Genomic DNA, 25,463 nt, shown 5'->3' on the forward strand with positions numbered 1-25,463 from the left:
GACACACTGGTACCAGGGATTACAAACAGTAAGAAACACTTTATTATAACTTTACAACATATAAATAGCTTGAGTCAAATCTGTGCTTTCTGGCAGCTGGGCACCAAGTCTCCTCCCCTGCAGGCTCCTGCCTTCCTTCACATTGCACTGTTCATCGAGTGGCTCTGGCCGAGGCCCGGTGGAAGAGGCTGGAGAAAAGGGGCTGGCAGCCCAGTCCCATTCTCCGTCTCCTTGAGCATGGGCCTGCTCCTGTCATCTGCTGGGGTTGCGGCTGGTGTGGAAGGACCGCTCCTCAGGGGTTAGGCCAGCAAAGAAGGGATGCAACAGGGCCTCCGCCAGTGTGATGCGCTGGGCAGGATCAAATTCTAACATCCTCCTCATCAGGTCAAACAGCTGCACATGCTCCAGGGAATCTTGGAGCATATAACTCTGCTCAAGGACACAAGGTGCCTCAGTGTCACGGCAGGGTCCACAGCAGTCCCCTTGCCTCTGGGATGCCTCCTTGGAGGACTCTACTTCCGCCCTCTGGGACAGACAACAGCAGCTCCTTGCCTTTCATGCCCAAGTTCTAAGGTTTTGCTCAGAACTTAGGCTACTGGGTGTCTTGCTGGGTTGGTGCCTCTACCTCACATGCAAAGTCCTGAGAGGTGGGTAGAAATCACCTCTGCAAAATTCACTTGTCCAGGCACCAGATGCAGTTGACAGACTTCCTGGCCATGTTTACATCTTCCCTCCCCCTTGCCTCAGTCCTGCCTAGTTCTTCCCAAAATTGAGATGAGAGGGAGGGTCAGGAAGCAGCAGGGTCTCTGACATCTGGCTCTTCTGGTGTTCCCCAATTATATTCATAGCCACCCTGTGGGGAAGGGATAGGGCTAAGGGCCCCTCTGGGGCAGCTTGCAGGAAGCCTCACTGCCAACACCCAGCAGTCTTGGGTGCTGTCTCCCACAGAGCCGGAACAAGGAGACAGCCTTTAGCTGCCCGTTCTGTCTCTGCTGTTTGTCTGGTGCCTGGGGTCTCCTTGGCATGAGTTGAGCTGGGGGAAGCCAGAAACTGACCTTCAAAGGTTTGCAGTTCTCCTTCACATACCGGCCATCAGAGCTGTTCTCATCCCAAACCAGGCCCCCTTTGTAGAAATATTTCTGCTTTCTAAAAATTAAGGGAGAGGGAATGTAAGAGTGGTGGGAGATGGGGAATGGCAGCTCCTGGCTGAACCCAAGATAGAAGCAGTCTGGGTCCCCAGGGCAGGACCCAACAGTCCTGACCCAGCAGGGCAAGAAAGTCTGGGCTGCAGTAGTGCCAATTCAGTTGGAGGGACACATGAGGAACACTGTTAGGAGCCTGGAGGGCCATGTAATGTCCAAAAAAGACTGTACATATCTCAAGTGCCCTGCTAACTCACAGCCAAGAAAAGGCCCTCCACTGCTCTGAGAGAACCACCAGGGCTCCTTACCTGGTACGGTGGATCATGTGTGATGGGATGGGCCCTAGGATTTTCTCCATCATCACCAAATGCTCTCGGTTTTCATGGGTCTAGAGAAGGCCAGGGACAGAGCAAGTAGGGGTCAGTCCCAGCCTCAGCCCCTTCAGGGAGTACAAAGAGTGAGAAGAGATGGGCAAGTAGCCTCCCTCCCTGCCCAGGAAATGCAAATCTACCAATGGAACCCTCCCAGCCTCTGATGGGGAGGCAGCTCTGTAGGTGAACTTGTCCACTGGAGTGAGTCTCAGCATGCTGCACTAGGCCTTGACTATAGAACACTCTGGTTTTTCACTCTCCTCAGTTTGGGTGCCCAATACCGATCCAATCTCAAGCCTGCACTCATGCTGTGCCCCCTTGCCTACAATTCGCTTCTCCCAACCACCCTAGTCTTCTGTCCTAGCAGAAAGCTCTTTCCTGAGTGTTCCAACTGTGTGCCAATCTCTGCCTTTTCCTGAGCATCTACAATTCTGAACAGTCTGGATCTCACATGACTGGTGGGGGGTAGAAGACACCTGTCCCCCTCAGCCACTCAGGGCTTCCCACCCCAGGGCCCTGCAGCACTCAGCTCAAATAGTATACCTGGAAGAGTGTGAAGCCCCGGTAGTACTCGAAGAGAATGCAACCGATGCTCCAAACATCACAGGGCTGTGCCCAGCCCAGCTCTGCAAGCCAAAATGAGGAAGAAGCTGTGAGACTTAGCCTAGAGGTCATGGGTTACTGCCACTCTGGCTGAAGGGACTCTTGCCCAAATGTACAAGGCCCACTCTAAGGCTATTCCTACAAGGCCAAGTCAACCTGTCTTGTGACACTGCCAACCCTGGTGGCAGATTGAGAGGCATGCCACCACCTCTATGCCCACCCAGGGTTAACTGCCACGTGTAACAAGGCTGACTTACCAAGAATCACCTCAGGCGGGCGATAGTGACGGGTGGCCACAATGGTTGTGTGATGCTCATGGTCAAAGGTGGCACTGCCAAAGTCAGCCACTCGAATGCTGGTGTTCTTCACTGACTTTTCCTCACAGCTCTGAAGGACAAGGTGGGCCAGCCAGGTCAGTTTACCAAGTGGTAAACCAGCCCCAGCAGCGCCACACCCATGCTCCAACAAATGCTTTTACCTTGTGCTCATTGTAGAGGGTTTCAAACTCAGAATTCACAAACAGGATGTTCTCTGGCTTCAAGTCTGTGTGGGTCAGCTGGTTCTCATGTAGAACTAGAGAAGTAGGGGAAGGGGGAGAAGCAAACCCTGAGACCTTTGTCGTCCCCTCTGGCTCTCCCACCAGCTCTAGCCTAGACTCCTCCAAAGCCAGCAACTGCCAGAGCTGTGCATACGCATCCTCAGCAGAGAGCTGGACCTTATCTCCCCACTGGCATCCCTCTCAAGAGCTCTACCTGAGACTCTGAGGGTTTGCCTTTAGAAGGAGGACAGGGAAGGGCAGGTTTTCCATCCCCAAAACCACCTTCCTCCTCTCCTTTGCAAAGACCAGGCCTCCTTTCCAGTCTTTCACCAAAGTCACAGCAAACAGCCTCAGGTGGCTTCTCCTCCCCAACACTCCCTGTGTAATTTGCAGGGTCTATTGTGAAATGAAAACACAGGCCCCTTGCTCAAAACTGAAGTGTAACTGATCACTCACCCATGAAGCCAGCCCTAAGCAGGGATGCCTTTTGCCTTCAGCCCACGAACAGTGGCTTCACACTCAATCACGTCTGGCATATAAGACCCTCACAACTCTGTGACCCACCACTTCCCAATATAAGCCCTCTCTCCACTGGAGTGAGTCTCAGCATGCTGCACTAGGCAGCTGCTGAGCTGCTCCCCTTGTGCTTGATTGTCCCCCTTCCTGCTACCCATCCAGACCCCACACATCCTCGCTCTATATCTTATTGCTTTACGTAAGAATCCTTTATGTTCTTCTATAACTGTCACAAATCTGATGGTGCTGAACACTTGGACCACCAAATATGTTCTTCAAAGCTGACAGGCAGATGGTTAGACAGAGGTAGAGGAGTCTATCAGGTCTAGTTTCTACCTTTTCTCCTATGCATGAACATGGGTGGCAGAATTGGCTCCTGGGCCAAATCTAAAGCAGCCCTTCCCTGTTTTCTTCCTGAGCACCTTCAGGCAGAGCCTAGCCCAAAAGGTCCCTGGAGGAGGGGGAGAGACTAGCCTTTCCACCCTAACACTAAGGTTCCTACCTAAAGATAGAAGGCCTTTCACTAGGGCCCCTGGGGGCCTCTTAGGCCCAACACAATGATTAGCAATGCTCTGGAGTGAATGGGGGCAGACAAGAATAACCAGGTGACTTTGCAGGAGTGTAGCCATCCCATGCTCCATCTGAGGGTGGACACTTACATCTAAGGGCGTGGCAGAGCTGGTAGGCCATGTGTCGGACATGTGGTAAGGGGTAAGGCTGGAAATTATTCTCCTTCAGGAACTCAAAGGTGTTCTTGCCCAGGAGCTCAAAGGCGATGCACATGTGACCGTGGAAGTTGAACCAGTCAGACATCAAGACGCACAGGCTGGGGGAGAAGGATGGGTGGGGCTCAGGCTCTGTGCTGGGGGCTGCCTCACTGCTCCTCAGATGAAGACAGCCCCCACCCACTCCTAGGCCACTGGGTTGTACACCACGATGCAGATACATGTGAAGAGAGCAGAGCCAGAGCACATCTCCCCACTGGCCATCCATCACCCAGATGAACTCTGGGCAAGACTGAACTTCCTGCTGCACAGAGGGCCAGGGTTCTGGTCTGAGCTCATTCACTTACAGGATGAGAGAAGCCCTGCCTCAGAGTTGCTGAGGGTGAGGTGGAGTGGTGGCAGCCTACCATACCAAAGGACACCCCCTTGTACTGAGCTTCCTGAGGGCCTTTGTGGACTTGGCCCTCTGTCCAAGCTTGGCTAGGCACCATGCTAGGGTGGGGGGGAGGACATATGTGCTCAGTGAGTGTCTATCTGCTAAAGGAAGGCTCTCCTCTGGAGGTCTCCTACTATGTGAGGTCCCCAGTTTTGCAACCAGCAAAGTCCCCAATTCACAAATGCAAGGCTGGAGCTTGCCTCAGAACACATAGCTGGCTGGTGTGAAGCCTGGACTAAAGTCCAACAGCTGCTTAGGTAAAACTCGCTCTGAAGTGTGCTGAGAAGACACAGTGCCAAAGAGGTGTCAAGACGCAGTGAAACCCCAAGCAGTTGGGGCTGGAGCAAACTCTGTCCCCTGAAGCCTTCCCTCCCAAATACTGTAGACACTCACAACTTGTTCTCTTTGTCCTTCTCCTTGATTTTCTTGAGAACATTGATTTCTAGCCGGGCAGCCTCCCGGTACTTGCCCACGTTGCGGATGATCTTCAAGGCAACCTGAGACTTCCCTCTGGCACACAGGAAGGAAACATAAGTTCTCATCAGTGGCTGCCCAGCCCCTCTTTCACCCTCCACCCTAACCTAGCAACTCCCAACAAATAGGCTCCATGAATAGCTTGCCTGAAGAGAATTGACACTTGAGGCCCAGCCTGCACGATGCATTACCAGATCTGTCACCTAATAGCAAATTTGCCTAACATCTGAGTTAGATTTCTCAGGCTCCATGCTGATCTCAGGTTTTTAGAGCCCAGCCAGTGATATAAGCTGCAGGCCAGGCTGTCCCACTCAGAGCCCTCCCTACTATACCTCTTGACCTAAGCACATCTACAAGCCAAAGAGCCTCTGGGCAAGGGTTCCAGGAGGCCAGGGTACATACCTTCCCAGGCCCTCCTCCCTGCCTGCCTATCAGCCACAGCATTTACCAACAACTGAAGAGTACCAGGAACTCTTATTAGGTGTCCAAGAAGGATCTAAACAATCCTTGCTCTGCCCACCTCAGTCTGCCATTTGCAGATGTGAACAGAGAAGAAAACCTACTGAGGCCCTGTCAAGGACAGCTAATGTTCAGATGCCCAGTGGTGACTTGGCAATGAATTGGCCCTGACCCACAAGGGTGTATCTTCTGAGGCCTCCATCAATGTTCTTGACTTCCTGGTGCCTAGGTACAGATAGGTCCACAGGCCCAAAGGCAAAGGCACCTTTTAGAGAATACCCTACTTTGTTCTCCCTAGACAATTTCCTCAGACCTTCAGGACCTCAGAACGAAGGCAACTACCCCAGCCTCCCAGCACAAGATCCTGCCATGGCACTTCAATCCTCAACAAAGGGAGTATAAGGCTTTTAGAGAAGCCCCCACCAGGCCTACTGGCTCTGAGGATGAGGCTTTCCTCTCATTGAGCTTCCACAAAATCACTTTGCCAGCCTTGCCTCCCTTTAAAGTCCCCTGAAGGATCTCTGGGTCCTATGTCTTCTCCTTAACGACTTCAGAGGCTCATTTTCCCTCAGAGTGGCACAGCCCAGATAGCTTAGCTGCCCTTATGTGTCACAATTCTTGAATCTGTCCTATCCTTACACTCACTGATCCCCACCCTAACCTCTTGGGTCACACTGGATTCATGCATGTTTAAATGGGAACTGGGAGAAAAAGGAAGTTTCCTCTCGGTCATATCACTGCTTTACCTCATTGCCCATAGAAATGGCTGCTTCCTGGGTCTAACCGTCCTTTGTAAGCAGTCCTCTTTTATTTTCAGTGCTAGAGATTTTATTTTATTTTTTTCAGTGCTGGACCTCGCACAAGCTAGTCAAGTGCTCAATCACTAAGCTACACCCCAGCACTGAGCAGCCCTTTTTTTCGGGGCAGGGTCAGGTGGTGAACCAGGGATTGAACTCAGGGGCACTTGACCACTGAGCAACATCCCCAGCCTTATTTTGTATTTTATGTAGAGACAGGGTCTCACTGAATTGTTTAGTGCCTCATTGTTGCTGAGGCTGTCTCTGAATTCACGATCCTCCCGCCTCAGCCTCCCAAACTGCTGGGATTACAGGCATGCACCATTGTGCACAGCTGAGCAACCCTTCTAATGTGGAAGCACCGGGTTCCCAGATCTGCCTTAATAGCTGAGATATGAAACCCTGTGCAGCATTCTTTAAAAGAGTGACTGACATGGCTCATAGTTCAAATGAGGTACTAGCAGTTCATGGCTAAGGTTACTATCAGAGACCTAGTAAGGCAGGGAGGCAACTGGTTTCCAGGAGGTAGCCTCCCCAACCCAGAGCTATACAAGAATCTAGTCCTCTAGTCTTGAGGAATGGTAGAAGACAAAGGTGTTACACTCTTAGGCCTGGGAGGGAGCAGAGCGTTCCCAGCAGCACAATATATATTAGTATAACCCCCCACACACTCTCCTTGACACTCAGCAGGGACTCTATGAGACTCTAGCCACATTGGGAAAGGCAGTGACCTGCTTGGTAAAAGTCCAGTCTTATTTCTCTCAACCAGGATTTGCACAGCCTTCCAGGCAGACTAGGGTAGGCGACTGTCAATTCTGGGCTGGACTTGGCAATATTCCCAAACCCCTGCCAGGTCAAGAACCTGAATGAGCTCACAGGAAGCAGCTCCAGGCCTCAGAGGAGCCAGAACCTCAGCTCTGCTCTGATATCTACCATCATAGCCCTGAAGAACTGGGGCAAAGCCATTTATCGACCAGTTCTTGGGCAGGGACATCACATGCCTGCTGAACCTCAAGATTTCTCCCTTATTTCAGGAGGTCAGCACAACTCCAACAAGTACAGATCAGAATCCCACCAAAGAGTTTTCTCAAAACTCTGAGAGCCTCAAGCTAACTCTTCCTAGGATGACATCTGGAGCCAGCTGTGCTGCCCCAGCTCACTCACCTGGCATGGTCCAAGCACTCCACCACCTTGCCAAAGGTGCCTTCACCTAGGTTCCCCACGATCTCATCTACAAGAGAAAAGAAGCGGGGCATGAGAGTCCGAAGGGCAGGAGGTCGGCGGCTCCTGCAAGTTCACAGCATTCAAATTTTCAAAAACAAAAGAGGTTTCTCTCTCACTGCTACTCTCTTAAAAACGGAAGTTGCTAGTGTCTGTGTCATTCAGGCAATTACTGTGGCCCCACTAAGGCGCCACGCGCACTAGAGGCCCCTCCAGGCAGGAGAGGTCTCGTCTAACAAGGGGGGTAGAAAGTAGAGAGGTAAAGTTTTACGAAAGGTGGCTGTACATCGCTCTTGGAGCCAATCGCCGATCCGGCACACCAGGTGGCCCTCCTTGTCATCTTCCACACTCCGGCTGCTGCGCTTACTGCTCTGTTGGCTTCTCTGCATGCACCGCCCCCCGAAACGCCATCCGACCAATCGCATGGTAGGCGGTTCCGATTGACAGATTGAAGTGTCAGTCAAAGGCAGAGGTGGAGACGGTGAGGAGCCGGTGGGTTGGTTGGTTGGATTTTCCAGATCCCAGCATTTCATAAGGCACACAGCATATATAACGATAGGGATATTGCAAGGGACACGTCAAGACACAAACTGACTTCAAAAACAGAAAAGTAAAAACAGCTACAGGTATGTAAAGAAACTCGGATATTATCTATAAGAGGAGCGCCACAAACGCTCAGAAAGATGTCCAGCCTCTGCCGCCAAGGGGCCGGGCCCTAAGGACAGCCTCAGCCCTGACTCCCTCTTCTTCAGAGTCTTCCCCCTCCCTGGCCCTCCCATGGTGTCTTTAGTCAGAGCTAAAGACACAGTGAGAAACAGCACAAGAAGGCAGCTGGCCTAGCCTGGGTCTGACCAACTAGACTGGTCGGAGGGCTACCCTGGCTTCAGCTGCAGAATGTCCAGCCTGTCCTTGCCTGCCTCCTTCACCCACACAGCCTTCTTTGCACATGCCTGACAGCTGCCACACAGAGCCAAGCTGCTACCTGCCCCCAGACGGCACCCTTGGCCAGAAGTAACCACACTACCAGAGACAGCCTTCCATTAGCAGTCCTCCTGCCACCAGTCTCAAGCAGGAAAGGAACCTGGGATCTTCTGGGATGGCTGACCTCCAGTCCTCCTACAACAATTGGCCTATACAGGCCCCAAGTCAGCTCCTGCCCTGGCCTTGGCACCTGTGCTGCTCACAGGCCAGGCCCATCCCAAGCCTTACAACCACAGAGGGCACCAAAAGAGAAGAAGCAGAGCCACAGACTTGCACTGCCATTCTGTGGCAGCATGTGGCACTGTACAGAGGCCACATGGCCACGACGGATTTGCACACACAGAGTCAACCATCAACCCATGGCCGCTCAAAGAAGTCACAGAGAGAGGTGGGCAGAGAAGATGCCTAGCCCCTCCACTGATCCTCAGGAGCCTTATGGACGGCAGAAGGGAGGCAGGGAAGAGGGATGTGGAGAAGAGAAAACAGCACATAACCTCAGAACACACACTGGCTTTCTTCCCAGGGGACTGAGTGCAGTATGGGCTCCTGGTCTCAGCCGAGATCTGTACCACCCTCCACATCAGAACACTGGCCAGCCCTGTTCTTAGTATTTGGCCTGCAACAGGGTGAGGCCTTGAGCTGCCTGGGCTGTGGACCTCTTTGCCTTTTCTTCCAAAGTCCCATCATACAGACAGCTGTCCCTCCTGTGACTGTTCCTCCTGCAAAGAAGTGAGGCTGAAGAGGGCCTGGCTGAAGTCAAAAAGGAAGCTCCCAATCTGAGCTGTCTGACCATATATGGTGACGCACACCTGTAGTCACAGCTGAGGCGGGAGGATGGCTTGAGCTCAGGAGTTCAAAGACCAGCCTACGCAACACAGTAATTACCATACCAAAAAAAAAAAAAAAAAGGTGGATGGGTGGGATGGAGATGTAGTTCAGTGGTAGAACATTTGTACAGCGTGTGTGAGGCCCTGGGTTCAAGTCCCAGTAGCACCATAAGAAAGAAAAAAGTCAGAGCTGATTGACATCCTCTCCCATGGGGGCACTGTGGCCTCAGGGCCTCTGGGGAGGAGTGTGGAAATGAGACTGCAGAGGTGGGTGCAGTCCACATGTCAGAGCACTCAGCTACATCGAGGGTGATCTCTGGTAGGAAGGACCAGGTCATGTAGCCCAAGGTCACATACTGACAACCTACTGGGATCCCTGAGAAGTGTCCCTGGCCACTTGCACATGTGGCCTAGGTCTGGAGTAGTGTGTAGACACAGACAGGCTGGGACCAGCCAGAGCTGGAGCCAAAGCCCTATAGCTGCCCCTGGCAATGGGCCAGAAGACAGAGGGCCAAGGTCCCTGCTCAGCCCTGCACCTGGACCAGACAACACATACACACACACACATGCACGCACAGCAGCGCGCAGGGCTGGCAGTACTCACCCAGACCAGCCAGCCTGAGAGAGGCTAAAAAGAGATGAGGCCTTTGGCCCCAGCCAGCACACTCTGGCCACCACTCACCGAGGAGGCGCTGCTACAAGACCTGGTGCGGCGTTTGTGGCAGTGATGGGCATGCTTTCGGGTCCGGTATGGCCCCCTGTCCCGTGACCGCCGTCGATGGCGAGAACGTGAAGATCCATAGCAGTCCTCCCCAAAGGATGGGCTCCGCTCTTCACACCGGTATGTATCGCTGTCTCGGCGCTCCCGGTATCTCCTCTGGTAGGGCAGGCGGTCGTGGCTGACAAGAGGGGGATGGGGATACCAGTCAAGTGTGGCGCTTGCTCCCACTAGCCAGGTCCCTGTTAGCAGGTAAGAGGCCTGTGGGTCCCTAAAAAGAGCTTTCAGGGAAAGCTTGTTGGAGAGGCATAAGACTGAGGGGAAGTGAGCAGGGGAAGGGAAGGTGTGAAAATACCAAGCTCACCCCCCAGAACCATGGATAATGACAGCATCCCTCCAGTGCCACAGAAGGCAGAGGACAGGGGAAGGTGAACATGTGGAGGGCAACAACTCTCTGAAGTTACCTATAGCTTGCTATGACTATAATTTTGGTCTGGGGCCTGAGACAGGACCAGGGACCAATCTTTCCTAGACTGAGACTATGTTCCTAATTCCCAATGAGGAAGGCTCAGGAGGTTGGCAGGGGAGACACTGGCTTAGAAAATGAAGAATGTATATGGAGAAGAGATAAGAGACACTCCAGGACAAAGAAAGGGTGGCAAGGAAGGCTGCTACTTAAGGCCAGAAAATGCCGGTTGAGATTAGACAAGGAGCCCAGAGGAGTTAGGGCAGGGATGGGGGGAAGGAGAGCTGGGCAGAAGTAGAGTCATCTCGGAGAGACTGGGGCTGCCAAAGCCTCCAGACAATCTTCCTTGCCCAGCTAAAAGGAGTCTCTCTTTCCTACCCAGCTCCCACTCACCTTCTGGATCGAGATCTTCGGGGTGGAGGTTCCCTTCGGGCTGGGTAACGTAGTCTCCCTTCATGTTCCCGACTGTAAGACCGTCTTCTCTTCCAGCGGTAGCTCAGGTACGGGTCTGGCTCAGGGGAGCGGTATCGCTTACAGTGATGCATCTAGGCAGTGAGAAACAGCCCTGCTCAACACACAGCCTGCTGCCTCCAGCCACAGGGTGGCGTGGGGCACACCAGATGCTCCTGAAGAAGAGGCCCATTGTTATGTTTGGGGGCAGCCCCTCCCAGGGGTTTATGAAGTGAAGAAGAACTCTGAGGTCACACTGGCCAAACAGCAGACAATGGGTAACTCCCTTCTCTGCCAGTGAACAAATAAACAGCTGCATCCCTGGCATGGCCTGAGGCCCAAGCACTCAGGGAACTGGGTGGGCCAAGGTGGGAATACAGGGTAAAGATGGTGAGCACTATCACAGGGATGCCAAGGTAGGGGGAGAAAAGGGAGACTCCTGTACTCAATTCCCTTCTGCCTGTGGGGTTCCATGTCTTGAATGCTCTGGAAAGCCTGAGACCAAAGGGCAGCTGTCATGGAGCCAACACACAGAGCAAAGAGCCAAAGCCTGGTTTGAGAGGCTCAAAGTTACCTGGCTGAGGCCCTAAACTGGACTCATTCAAGGCAGTAAAACAAGTCAGCACCAGGAGCCACAGCAGAAATGAGAAAACAAGCCCTTGGAAAAAGAGGCACACAGTGGCTCACCAGCACTCCCTAGCTTATATGAGGGTCTAGCCAAGTGGACGTGGACGTGGACCTATTCAACCCTTTTTGGCCCACACTAGGTCTCAGCACCAGCAGAATGTCAGGATCCCAGAGTGCCTAAGTTGCTTGCCTGGGGTGCCTTATGTTTCCCTAACAATACAGGTACCATACCCTCTTCTATCTCACCTGCTCCTGCAACTTCTTCTATGCCCATCTCAGGAGTAGCTAAAGGACTAGCTGGCTGGCAAGCCTGTCTACACAGATAGGCAGGGCCCCACCTCAATATTCCTGTCCAGTGGCAACTTATATCCACCACAGGAAACTATCAAGCTGGATCAGCCATCAGCTGAGAAAGGTGGATATGTGAGACCAGCTCCCTGTTCCACCTGCATCCCAGCTTCTGACATTACTTCCACAGGATGGCTAGGCAAGAAATTTGGACAGCCTCTTTCCAAGCATCTACTTGGCCATGGCCAGTCTCCCATCCTGGGCAGTCCTGGGCTTGCCCAACCAAGCACATTTTGGACAAATCCACCAAGGCTACCATATCTCTCCAGTGCAGTCTATCAGGATGAAACAGTTCCTTGAGGATAAGCAGGATGATGTGGCATACCTGCCACTACCTCTGGAAGCTTTTCCATGGTCCTAAGAAAGGCAATGCCCTCAATCTCCCCAGTAGCAACACCCCCTTCAACACACCTGAAAGCCTGATCCCCAGCAATCCTTGGAGATAAACACTATGTAAACTCAGTGACAGAGCTTATATTTGTTGTTCTGATGATGATCTGACTAATGTCTCACTGTTTTTCTGCAATTTCCTGGGTCAGGTGCCCAAGCCATGGACTGAAAGCCTTATTTCACTCCACTAATTAACCCAGAAGACGCTCCGCTGGTCAGGGCACACTCCTTCCCACAAGGCAAGTGTCATCCTGTTCAACCTCACTGAGCAGACAAAGCACCAAATCTGGATGTGGATATGGTCTAATCCACATCCCTTCATCCCAGGACTTAAAGGTTTCTTATGTCCATACATGTTTACATGAATGGAAAGTCGTAGACTGGGAGTCAGATGTCAGTCTGAATTGTGACAATGCCACTGCCAGCTGTTTGCCTTTGGGTAAGTTGTTAAAACTACCTGATCTTTAGCTTCCTCTTACAACAAAGAAACAGTAATCTCTTAATTAAATAATTCTTTCTTATAAGTCAAATACCTTGGGCCCACAAGAGGTACTAAAGGCACTTCTCATTAACACTAAAAAGGTTCCATATAACCCTTCAGTGCTATTAAGTGTCTTAAGCACATTTTATAAGCCTCTTCTTCAAGGGATCTGAGAGAAGAGACCTCTGGCAGAAAACCCTGACTAAATCCCAGTGCTGCCACTTACTTACTAGCCTTGTGACCTTAGACAAGTCACTTTAGGCCTTGGAAAATAAAGATAACACACTTTTATTCCTGGAAAATAAAACAACACCTACCAGCCTGGCAAAGGAATTGCAAGTATGAGAGCCATAAAGTACCACTCACAAAGCAAGAGAAGACAATCTCTCCTATAACATTCGAGGCAGGTGAAATACAGAAACACCAGGTGCTTCTCCTCATCCTCTCAGCCAGGGCTTTAGCAGATCCCTTTTCTCACCAACTGTCACTGATTGTCTGAGACCTCAGCAAGCAGGTAGTTTCAAGAAGCTAAGGGACACAACTGTGCATCGGGAGGCTCTACACAATGAAAAAGCAATGAGAAGGAAACCAAGACAAGGATGCCAGCTTTTCCCTGAGCACAGGCCTAGTCGGCTTCTCCTTTGCTTTTCCTGGCCAAAGAACTGGGCTGACAAGAACAGCCAGCCAGGTCAGCGGCTGCCCTCCCGGATTCAAGCCACCCCAGTGCCCCATGGTTATTTTTGGCTGGCACTGCCCCACCACTGCAACCTCAAACCTGCCACCTCGGAAGCCGCGGCCGCCGCCGGGTGAAACGCTCCTCCTTTTCAAGGGCACGGAGGAGGGAAGCTGGAAGGCCGCCAACTCCGCCTTGACGGGGGCCTGGCTCAAGCAATTCCCACCCCGGCTCCACATCAGGGCACCCGCACCCGGAACTGGAGCATAGACTCCCGGCCGGACCGAGGAGTAGCCTGGGCATTTGTACAGTCAAGTTGGCCTGGCCTGCTTCCTGGGCTGAAGCGGCTCCATCATATCAACAAAACACGATGGGACCTGAGGCCCTCGATCACATCCCTTCCTTCGCCCGGTCCCTGGTAACCGCCACTAGTGGTACGGAAGGAAGACCCGGCGGGCTGAGGTGGCCAGCCTGGGCTAGAATCAAACTCCAGGCGGCGCGGGGAAGAAGAGCCTGCGGACTAAGCCTCGAGTCGGGAGTAGGGAAGCGGTCCCGAAGCCCTTTCAGGCTATCCTAGGTCGGACCCCGAACTCATCCGGCGGGCAGACGTAGGGCAGAAACCGGATCCTCGCAGGGGCCTCAGAGGCCGCTTGGGTTCCGCCTCCAACACCGCGGGATCCAGAAGTTGGGGTCTGCAGTGGCCGCCCTCCGGGAGAGAAGCGGCGGGTCAGGGGTGAGAGGTCGGGGCCGCGGCCTGAGGTGAGCCGATGAGGAGAAAGAAACGGTGTAGGCCGAGACTGAACCGAGAGCACGGGTACCCGCACCAGCCTGCCCGCCCAGCCGACGCACCCCAGCCGCCGCCGCCGCCGCTGCGGGACCCGGCCCACACTCACCGTCTCCCAGGCTCGGGCTGCGGCTAGGCCCCACTGCCCGCTCCAAGCGCCTCTTCCGCTTCCGGCTCCGGCCTCCGCCCGTGGCGGCCCCGCCCCCTCAATCCCGCGTGACGCAGCCGTAGTCGTCCCGGGCTCGACCTGGCCCAGAGGCCTGGCCGCTCTAGCACCCAACTCGGAGGCTCTGGGGGACCAGCCTCCTCTGCTCCGGCCGGTGCCGCAGCAGTGAAGACTAGTTCCGGGAGGGCCGAAGGGACGTTCCGGGCAATGGCCCGGCTCCCCACGCCGTGTCTCCACGCACGTATCCCTAAAAGCCGGATAGGTGCGCGTCCCCGGCTGACAGGGCGCTTGGAGCCAAAAGGTGGAGCCTGGTCGACTACCAGGCTCTGCCCTCTCCGCTGTCGCTGCCCCGCCGTGTCCGCCTGCGCGCGGAGAGGACTGGCATTGTTTCCCTGAGACCCGGAGAGCACATGACAGAGACCCTTGCGTCGGGGCTCCGAGAAGTGGGACGCGATTCCGCTTAAGTGAAAGAATCAAACCACATATTATTCTCTCGGTTCGTGCGGGTTTTTTGAAAGCCGTGGTGGCACGCCCAAGATCGCTAGTGCTTGCAGAGCAGATTCTGGGAGGACACCCATGAGCGAGCCAAGACGGCGGGGTCCCTTGGCAGGGCAGTGGTCTGGGGAAGAGGACGTCCCCCTTTTATTTGAACTCCATTGCGGCGTCTTACTGCCATGAGCACTGATTCTTACTTAAACCCCCGCCGAACCCAAGCCCCATGCCCTGCCGCTTCTACTACGAGTAATTCGAAGACCCCCCTTTGACAGTGGCCTTGAGTGTGGGGCCAACTAAACCCCGTCCACCTGCTGGCCCGCGCTGGATCAGGGCCAAGGGGAGTACTAGGCACATTTCCAGAGGCGAAAACAGGTTGGGGGTCCTTTGGGAAACCTCATTTTGTGAGCGTGCGCGCCCCGCCCGCTCCCGCAGTGGCGTCCCCGCCCCGGCGTCACTCAGCCAAGCGGGCGGGCGGGGCGCCTAATTGCCCCACGCTACGCGAAGGCCAGGGACGCCGGAGCTGCAGGCTCGGAGTGGAGTGCCACGGTGTAGTGTACCTCCAGGCCCCGCCCCTCCTCGGGCCCGCTCCACGGGGACAGCCGGGGTTTCCCCAGCACCGCCAGGGCGTGGGTCCGCCGGTTCCCTTTCCACAGAGGACTGGGGATGAGCGGCCCTGCAGACTCTGTGGCAGTATACCCATCCTCCAGAGCCGCAGTCGCGGCTTCTTACTCTTCCCGAAGTTGGGGTTTGGAGGATTATTACTTGAGTGATAACCCCTTGGGTAAAAACCTCCGCCTTGCTGCACCACGCCCACCTGAAGTAAACAACAGAAATTAAAAGCTTAGTTCAGCATCAAGACCGACCACCGAGTACCCTTCCAACCAAATGCACCCAACCACCGCCACTCCCGACCCTCACAATATAGACATTTAGGAGCCACTTAAGTGTGTACTTCGGTAACCCAGAGCCCAACTGTGCCGGCCTCTAGATCCCGCCCCTCAGGGATCTAGAGGCCTGGGCCACAACAGCAGGATTGCTTCCCATCAGAAGAGGCAGGAAGACTCTTCCCACACCGCTCAGTGTTGATTGCAGTTTCCATGGCTGCAGGACACCAAACCATACCTGCATCTGCGCATAGGACAGAAGTCTTCAGAGAGGATTCTGTCCCTCACCCTGCCCCAGGCGCCAGGCTCTGATGGGGTGAGTTAGGCAGTCTTCTCACCAACCCTCCTACCTTGTGGAATCCAGGAGTCCTTGCCTCCCAGCAACAAAGAAGCACTCTTTCCCTGAGGTGGGACAGGAGTCATCTCATAGCCCCATTCCACCCTGGAACATTGCAGTCTGGAAGTCTTCCTGCTTGAGAGTTTACCAGTAGAGTTTCATTCCTTGTTTATTTCTTCCTAAAAGAACTCACACCTTTCAGAGCGACAACCCCATGTGAATTTTTGGTAACTACTCCAGTCCTACTCCTCCACCCCACCATCCCTCCAGTGCTCCTTGCTGAGAGGGGAGCTCCAGATTGGGGCCACCCCCAGAGGAAGCTGCTGCACAACTCTTGCCCCTCCAACCCACGCTTTCTCCAGTCTCCACCCCTTCTCCAGTCTCCACCCCTGTGGTCATCAAGTCTTTTCTGCGTGGTTGAAGTCTGCAGCAGGATCCAAGGCACCAGAGAGATGCTCCTGCCCTGTTTTCATGCAAATCCCACAGCTCCTCTTGCACCTCTTGGTCTCCCTTTTATCCCCAGGTTCCTGGACTCTGAACCCTAGTCCTGCTGTACTGGTGCTCTTCTTGTCTGCCACATTCATCTCTGCCTTCCCTGAGCACAGCTGATTCTCCTTTGAGTCTCAGCCCCAGGGTCACTCCCTGGAAAGCCCTCCTGGAATCCTGAAGAGGAAGTCAGTCTCCTCCCTGTTCTCTTACAGCATGGGGTGCCACCCTGCCTTGGCTCAACATGCCCCCAAAATATGGCCAATACCCACCCCCCAGTTCTTCCCACTGTGAACCCCTCTGAAACTAAGTGAAGCTCAGCTCAGATTGAGTCAGGGCACAGGCTGCCATGGAAAGCTCCTCACTGCTACCTGGGAAGGAATACCTAGGTAGGATGGAGTTGTGGGTGCTGTGCCAGGGTATGGGAGGTGAGACCAGGTGCCAGCCTTCATTGAGGTCTTGGGAGGTGGAGACACATAGGGAGACAACTGGATCAAGAGGGGCTGCAGGAATCTGGGCCCCAAGTGGGAATGAGAGGTGTGGCAAGTCTGGGGTTGATACGGGGATGGCAGAGGTGACCAGGGTCCCCCCTGCTCAGATGGAGATATACTTCCTTTGGCCCTTGCAGAGCTGGAGCAGAATGCCTGGTGCCTGGGAGTGGGAGGGCAGTGGCAGGATTGGGCCCAGACCCTGAAGGTGAAGAAGGTGGTGGTGAGGAATAGGGGGTGGCAAAGCCAGCCAATTGGTCTTGTCTACCCCATGAGTTCCCTTACCAAGTGATGAGCATGGGGATGAGGCCCCCTGAAGCTATGGAAGCGAGAAAGGTGCCAGAGTAGTGACCTGATGTGAAGGCTTCTGATCCCCTTGGAGCAAGCCCAGGTGCTGAGAGGCAGGAATGCAGACTGGGACTCAGCCAGGCTCAGTGTGAGCTGCTTTCTGAAGCAGAAAGTGAGGTTCCCAAGCTCTTCCCCATGTCCTTTTTGCCTTTCTGCAGCCCTAAGGAGATCTAAACTAACGAGTTCTCCTTACCAGGCCAAAATCTCTAAAGCTAAATTGTAGAGGCCCCCAAATGTTCCCCTAATGGCTGCCATTTCCAGACTCCCATGCTGGGAGGAGGAGCACTGTTGGAGCAGCAGGGGCGGGAGAGGGTAGATTCTGATGCCAGGATGCTGCATTGGTGGGAATTCCAAGTCCCCTGGACTCCCACATGATCTGGGCCATTTGACCTCCCTCAGAGCTTCTCTTTCCCCCACATACACACACTGGCTGCCCATGCAGATTAAACAAGATCATGCTTATTGACCATATGGCTGCCTATAGTGAGCACCACAACTCACAGAAACTTGGATTTGAGAACTGGTTAGTGAATTTGAGGCTAGTGTTTATTCAAAGTCCAAATCAACATAGGGACTCTGGGGCCAGGGGTCAGGATTAAGCCCTGCTTGCAGAGCTCATTGTGACAGAGCCCATAGATCTGATACTTAGCCCTGTCACATGTCTTCAGCTGACACCTCTGGCCACTAGACTATGTCCACCCACCCAACCCCACTGAAGGGTGCAGGTGCATATGGAGAATTAGTCATGGCACCCCACCATGGCAGGGCCTATTCTGAAGCCTGGTTCCTCTCTCGGTGGCAGGTGCTCAGAAAGAGCTCCAGAGTGAGACTGGATATGGATAAAGAGGGAGCTGCAATTGCAGCCTGCAGAGAGCAGGTGGCAGTGGGCTTAGCTGGTCAGCCACTTTCAGACAGCACTGGAATCCCTTGGAGCAAGTCCAGGTGCTGCAGAGCAGGAATGCAGGCTGGGACTCAGCCAGGCTCAGTGTGAGCTGCTGTTCTGAAGCAGGAAGTGAGATTCTCATGCTCTCCCCCATGTCCTTTTTGCCTTTCTGCAGCCCCAAGGAGATCTGAACTAACAAGTTCTCTTTACCAGGCCAAAATCTCTGGAATGCTCAGGGCTGGTGCCCACATCTGGTATCATATTCTCAAGAGAAGGTTTGCCAGGGCCTGGGACATCTGAAGGAGAAAGAGGAGAATGGAGTCACCAACAGGGATGTTGAGCAGAGTCATCTCTGGGTAGCACTCCTGGAGGTGTGCAGTGTGTCAGAGAGGCATGTGCTGGGTGTGGCTGGGTACCAGCTGGAAGCAGAAGAAAGGCCAGAGTCCATGTGCTCAGTGATAGGAGAGCTTCCTTAGAAGTTCAGTCTCCTGATGAAAGTGGCAGTTCCCAGAGAAGGACAGGGAGCTGTGCAAGATGAGGCTTCTTGGGGAGGTCATCCCTGCGCTGTGTGAGGGTACAGCCCAGGCTAGATACTCAAGACTTTAGTGACCCAGTTTCTCAGCCGATAGCTAACCTCCTGGATCCACTGCTTCCTAAAGGCCTGGATGACCCTCAGGACCCAGTTGACAACCCATCCTCTCGTGCCTTCCTGCTCTCTAGCATTCTGCAACTGCTTCCCCAGTTCTTTTACTGCTTTAAGCTCTGAAGTTATCAGCAGCTGGGGAGGGAAAGGTAGTATGTCTCAGGCCAGCACATCTGGAGCCTGTAGTAATAGATAAGAGCTGAGTAGGTCCCCAGAGCCTTGGGCCACAAGTTCCTTGTATTTAAGCCAGTGTTCAGACTCATTCTGGCTGGCAGCAGGGCCATTGGTTGGAGTCTGTCTGCTTTATCAGAGGCTGCAGACTCTACCCTGCCTGGTGGGGATAGGCAGGCTGGACCAGCCCTCCCCAGGGGCTCCATGCTGCCTTTAGCATCCCCCCTCCAGAAGGTGGAATACTTCCTGGGCCACCTGGAGCAGAAGAGGCACCAGCTGTGGGGATCCCAAGGACAGAAGGAGTGGAAAAAGCCAGACCAGGTCATAGAAGACAAGTGAGGGATGGAGAGTCATGTGGGCAGGAATTGAGTGTCAGAAGAAAGGCAGACATGCCCTTCTGACCCCAGGATCTTACTACTGCAGACAGAGGTGGAAAAGGCTCAGCCGAATTTGGACCATATGTGCTCCTTGTTGCAGAGCCCAGCCTAGGGACCTCTGGGGTGGAGATAATAGCAGAGCCTCTCCAAGTGGGTGTATGGAACACTTGCCCTACTGTACTTTCAACCCCTGCCCTATACTTTACTCTCTGATCTTCATTCTTGGAGCAGTAGGTGGAGAAGGAGGGCAATGTGAGGGCTTCTGTCCAGCCTGACAGGGATCCCCCCAGCACTTGAGAAGACCCCAAGACCATCTGGCTAGATGGAGAATCTGAGACCAGCGGGTAGGGAAGAGCTTGTTTGGGGCCATAACTTGAATTGGAGTGAGGCCCCTGCCACAACATGTCTCTTGGAGGCACCAGGGGTCTACCAAGACCACCTAGTGTGTTGAGGCTGGGAGGAGGTACCAGAATCCTATACTGTTTACTGGAGTCACTGGGGCCAGGCCTGCAGATCCAGGAGCAGAGCTGGGATGAGGACCAGGTGCTTCAGGGTTTAGAATCTCCCTGGGGGTTGCTGAGACCCCTGATAAAGCTCAAGATATAGCCCTCCTGCAAGAGCAGCTGCTGATTCTCATTCAGGTCACTACAGTGGGCAGGAGCAGCCCCATGTGGTTGACAGAGACAAGGGAGGCTGGCCCTGTTGCTGGGGGACTCTGAGGTTGAGCAAGGGGTTCTAGAGACATGGTAGAAGAAAGGCTGACTAGAAAGACAGACTGGGGTAGGGCTTCCACACAGCGCAACTCGGAGCGCAGTGCACCGGGGAAGTCTGCATAGCTGGCACTCATGGCTGGTGTGCAGCCTGGCACGAGTCCATAGTCAACACCTGGTGGTGTGGAGATGCCTCTGAAGGTTAGGTGGTCATACGAGGACTTCTGGAAGGGTTCCAGAAGAGGACCAAAGGTAGTCTAGAAGGGAGGGACTCTAGGTAAAGGTCTGGGTCAAGGCTGAGTCCATCCTGACAGAGGCCGAGCCACCACTCCGGTTAGGCAGGGTCTTTCAAGTAACCAAGAGATTCTCAGAAGATCTGAGCTGGAGCCACTAATGACCAGGGACTTTCTCAGAGCAGCTATAGCAGCTGCAGGGGGAGCAGAAGGTGTTGGGGGGCCATATGCAGGCCTTAGAGACAGACATGCCTGGCTACTTGGGGAGATGTTCGTGCTGCTAGCAGCTCTGTGGGTTGATAGCACTAGGCCAGGAGGCCTGGTAGGTGGCTGCTTAGGCCCATCCCTGGGTTTAAGCTAGGCCAAGATGGGTGCCCTGGTCTTACATTGGGTGAAATGACTGTTGGCAGGAGCTGGGCCAGTCTCTGTTATGGTTTGGATCGGGGAAGTGTCCAGAGCCCCAAAACTGAAATCACACAGCCAGAGCTCAACTCTCTTCTCTGTGTATGAGTGCTCTTTATTGTCCCAGTCTGGCTCTTTTGGGTTTAGGGTGGCCAGGGAGCCCTGAAAAAGGCCTTTCTGCCCTACCCCTCTTCCCAACAAGACATGGCGAGGACATCTAACTTGCAGAGAAATCATTGAAAAACAATGGGGTAGGGTGATCTGAAGTCCATGCTATACCCAGACTGCTCCATTTCTCTCAGCACACTCCAGGTCCTGGAGGTGCTAGTTTTCTTCAGGAAAGAACTTGAGAAGCAAGAATCATGTCCTGGGCTTCGTGAGGAGGTGGCTGAGTATTGGAAGGCTTGCTGGTACACGTGGCAGTTGCCCTGAAATTTAAAGAGGAAGAACTGCAGAGACTCCATAGACAGAGTAGGCCTGGCAGATGGATTATCTCCCAGTTCTGAAAGCTACAAGTTCACATCAAAATGTCACAGGGCAGGGTTAGCTCCTCTTGAGGGCTGTGAGAAGAATCTGTTCCAGGCCCCTCCCCTAGCTCCTGGTGGTTCCTGGGAATGGTTGATATTCCTGAGCTTGTATGTGACTCATCCTGATCTCTGCCTTCATCTCTGCATGGCATTCTCCGAGTGTGAGTCTGTGATCACATTCCCTTTTTATAAGGACCCCAGTCACACTGAATTAACTCCTAGTCTCATGACCTCATTTTAGCCTGTTTACCTGTGTAAAGATTCTATCTTCAAATAAGTTCATATTCAGAAGTCTCGGGGACTTCCACATCTTTTTTTTTTTTTTTGAGGGGGGTGCAGGTGGACACAATTCAACCCACAACATCTCTTATCTTACTTCCTGCTACTTTCCTGTTGGGCATCTTGGGTATGACTTGGGACCCAGCTGCTCTCATATTATTTTGCTCCTCAAGACTTTCACACAGCAGCAAAGAGTCCAGAATGTATATAGGAGGAAGATTCATGAGCAGCGGGTGGGGCAATGCTCAGGAAGCCCCCAGCACCTCCTCCAAATCCTGGCTGAAGTTGAGGCAGGCAGGGGCCAGGTTGGACCCTGCCAAATCCAAGACTCTATGGGAGTGCCTGTGGGTATGAGAGGAAAGGGGGTCCTGTCAGATGGGGACACAATCTGTCCCCTCACGGCTCCTACCTGGCCAGCCACAGAAGTAGGACACAGACTCTGGAGAAGGAGAATGACCAGATGGCTGCTGGGATTGAGAAGTGTGAGATGGGGTGAGGAAGAACTCATGTGGGATCAGGGCCCCCAGTGAACACTTCCTGAGGACACTAAAGCCCCTTCCCAAATCTGAAATCAGGGGCCTAGTGCAAAACAATGGGAGGCCCAGGCTCTGCCATAGTCACCAGTCCCTTCTCCTCCTGGGGCCTTAGCTTCCTCATCTGTATAATGGGTCCCTACACTGATCTCTATAGTGCCTGGGGTTTAGGTCTAGCAGTGTAGGGCCTTTGGGGTGCAGTAGGTCATCTCTTCACAAATGGACCCCAGGCTGAAACAGATGCTGTGGGCAGGAGCAGCATTTCAGCTGCTGCTGGCACTGAAATTTAATATCAACTGCTAGTGTCAAGTATTGGATGTCCCCAGGTCATCCTGGCCTGATCCTGACCCCACCCAAGGTACAGGGACCTGAGAATCTGAATAATCCAGCCAACCAGAAGGAAGGGAAGTCACTCCTGAAGCAGCCCAGATGCTCTCAAGTCCTCACCATCTGTCCTTTTCCCACAGGGACAGGCCCCAGGCCAACCCCAGGAGTCTGCGAGTGGAAGTGGAAAGTGGGCCCCACCCAACCTCCAGTGGAAGCCTGGGCACAGCTTGGCTTCTCTCTGGGGACCACACTGGCATTTCCCCTGAGTGAGTGCTGGCTGAGCCCACTCCCTCAGGCTGCGAGTGTGGTGGAATTTTTCCTGGGCCCATCATGAAGTAGGGTTTCTACCAACATCCAGATGGAGGTTCCTGTCTCAGTTCTGCCAGACTGGCCCAGTGGCTGTGCCTAAGTCCCTTGTCTCCAAGGCTTAGGATCCCATCTATACATTGGGAGCTGCACTGAAGGGATTCCAAGCAGTTTTAACATTCAGAGACCCTATTGCCCTATTCAATGTACTCACTGGATTACTGTCCCAGGGTTACAGTCTCCCCAGCTCCAGAGAACTGGGCTTGTGTCTCCACACATCAATCTACTGACTTTGGTTGGACTAACGATATTTAGAATGGGGTGGTGGTGCCTGGGATGGTGGCACACCCCATAATCCCAGCTACTCAGGAGGGTGAGGCAGAAGGATTACAAGTTTAAGGCCAGCCTCAGAAATTTAGCAAGACCCTGTTCAAAATAAAAATTTGTAAAAAGGGAAGGGATGTTGCTCAGAGGTAGGACATCCTGGGTTCAATACCCAGTACTACAAAAGAAAGGGAGGAGAAACCAAGGAAGGAAAGAAAGAAGGAAGTTGCCTTCCCAAAGGTCAAACTGGCAACAAGGGCTGAGGGTGGGACCTCCTAGGCAGAGGATGCAGCTTTGGTCTCTCTTTGCCCTCTAAAGACTCATTGGGCCCCTGTTTCCAGGAATCTGAAAGAGCTGAGCTCAAGACTAATTGGAGGAGGGAAGGTAGGGCCTGGGCCCAAAAGGAAGAAGATAGGGTGGGGTAACTGTCTTGTGGGACTCAGGAGTCAGCATAGAGATGTCTCCATTAAGGGCCAAGGGTTGAGCACGTTGAGCCTAGACTCATCCTTGGCCCAGAAACACAGGCTGCCATGGCTTCACACTTTCTCAGAGGTGGCCCTGGGAAGGGGCTAGACTCTTACTCCTTGGCAGGAGGTTCTCACTAATCTCCACGAAGCAAGTGCACTAAGGACCCAGGCTGTGTGGGTCCAGCCCTATGCACTGAGACTCTGTGCAGGGAGACAGGGCAGGACCTAGAAATAGAGGACTACCTGGAAACCTGGGCTCTGGGCAGCACTAGGTACACAGGAAATATTGAAGGACTGTCACCAATGGATACTTTGGGACTCAGATGTAAAAGGAAAGAGTTAATTAAGTGAAGCACAGAGGGTTTGGGGCAAGCACTCTAGATCTTTAGTTACCTGTACAATTTGGAAATTAGTCATTTTGCTCTCTCTCCCAGTACTGTTCCATCAGCGCTGTACCTGATGCTCCTATTATGGCCCCTTCTTTGGGGAAAGGCATAGTCTTAAGAGAATGGGGCTGTAGATCCAGGATGTGGCTATATCCTTGGGGAAGGACCAAATTAAAATGAGAGCCAACCCTGCTGCTCTCTGGCCTAGACTTCCTGCAAGAGGTGGGCATGGAGCTAGCTCAGATGTGGACTGAGCTCCACAAGGTCTAGGATATGCTACAAGCTGGAGACTCCTAGCTGGAGGCTCAACAGTGGGTGCCAGAAGCTGCTCAGTGCCAGATACTCAACAGCAGTACTCCAATTCTGCATGGCCCAGGCCTGCAGAGTCCTACAGGCTTCCCCAGGTCCAATCTTTGGTGCGCAGCTAGCCATCACCTTCCCTTCCCCACACTGGGTCAGTCAAGATCCTGCCAAGACCCTGAGAGTGGGCTCACTACCTCTCTCCCAGCTCCAGTTGGCTCCCTGAGCAGCTAGGGCCTCTGGGGAGGAGATGGTGGAAAAATGAGGTCACAGGGCAGGGGTGTGGGACACTGCTTTCCCTCATGGAACATTTGGCAGGCCTTATAATCCCTCCTCTTTGTTACAGGATTGGAAACACAAGTCTTCTCATGCCCTCAGGAGGAAGGGTGGGGCTAGGGCAGCAGGTGTGGGGGTGTGCTGCTGGACCTGGGAGACACATCTCTCCTAACATGTCTTCTTTCTCCCTGATGAGGGATACAGGGAAGAAGCTAGAGGGCAGGCAGGTGGGTTCTGGGGGTGCAGGGAGTCAGGACGTCCAGGTTCCTGGGCCTGGGTGTCAGCTGGAGGAGGGTAGTCTTCAGACCACTGCACAATCCTATGCTGCACTGTGTGTCGCTTACCTGCTTGCCTTTGCTAAGTCTGCTTCCTCATCTCTAAAATGGGAACGACAGTCCCTGCATATAGGATTGATATGAGGATTGCACGGGACAGTATGTTTGTGCCTGATTCAGGGCTTGTTTTCCTGGTCCCCTATTTCCCCTCTACCTGGGATCCAGGTGGGTTGAGCTGGAACTAAAGCCATAGAGCTGTGCACACATACCTATGACCAATAAGTTTGAGTCACAAAGTCCCTTTTGCCCAGTGTGCAATGATCAAGCCTTCATTTGCCTTCTTACTAAACTCAGAAACAGGACATTGCTGTGATCAGCTGCTCAGGATCACCAATGTGACACAGCCACTGAGTGGAGGCAGTGTTTGCTTGTGCTTGGAAGCTATTCCACTATGAGGTCTTCAGCTTTGAGGGCTGTGGGGAGGAGCTCCATGGGGCAGGGCTCCTGTCTCTGATCCAGCTCCTCTTCAGGCACCTTAGGAAAAGAGTCAGGGCCACTGAAGGGCACTGGAAGGCTCCAGCCAATTAAAACCCCCTGCAGGTTGCATTTATAGCCCTCCAAAGAGGCAAGAGTGATCCCTCCTTGTGGGACCCGGGTCTAGTTCCTTTGTGTCTTGGTCTCCCCATTGACAACTTCGAGCGAAAATAGAAGGCTGGGAGGGTCCTTCCAGCAGGAGCTTGGCTGGCCTCCCTCTTCCTGGCAGAGCCAGAGCTACCCCATGCCTAGAAGCTGCAGCCTCTTAGTACCTCGTGG

At 53.5% G+C, this 25,463-nt stretch overlaps 1 protein-coding gene across 8 annotated transcripts; it reads right to left on the reverse strand.

Annotated features, from left to right (window-relative positions):
* Nucleotides 1-19: 19 nt before the first annotated feature.
* Clk3 (CDC like kinase 3) lies at nt 20-14,331 on the reverse strand. 8 transcript variants are annotated; one of them, XM_005316797.5, is made up of 13 exons: nt 14,137-14,298; nt 10,668-10,819; nt 9,773-9,989; nt 7,569-7,665; nt 7,226-7,292; nt 4,725-4,841; nt 3,830-3,996; nt 2,595-2,689; nt 2,374-2,503; nt 2,057-2,139; nt 1,451-1,530; nt 1,056-1,146; nt 20-429 (listed from the first exon to the last, which is right to left on the reverse strand). In XM_005316797.5, exons 2-13 carry the CDS (start codon nt 10,817-10,819, stop codon nt 253-255), a joined length of 1,473 nt encoding a protein of 490 aa, XP_005316854.1. In that variant the 5' UTR covers nt 14,137-14,298; the 3' UTR covers nt 20-252. The 8 variants fall into 8 exon arrangements, with proteins under 8 accessions (XP_005316854.1, XP_040129831.2, XP_040129834.2 ...); XM_040273897.2 differs by lacking the exon at nt 14,137-14,298 and adding an exon at nt 13,339-13,482; XM_040273900.2 differs by adding an exon at nt 13,497-13,997 and having other exon boundaries at nt 256-1,146; nt 14,137-14,266.
* Between the last annotated feature and the right edge of the window lie 11,132 nt (nt 14,332-25,463).

The sequence above is a fragment of the Ictidomys tridecemlineatus genome, chromosome 5 (genome assembly GCF_052094955.1).
Source record: "Ictidomys tridecemlineatus isolate mIctTri1 chromosome 5, mIctTri1.hap1, whole genome shotgun sequence".
Classification (NCBI taxonomy): domain Eukaryota; kingdom Metazoa; phylum Chordata; class Mammalia; order Rodentia; family Sciuridae; genus Ictidomys; species Ictidomys tridecemlineatus.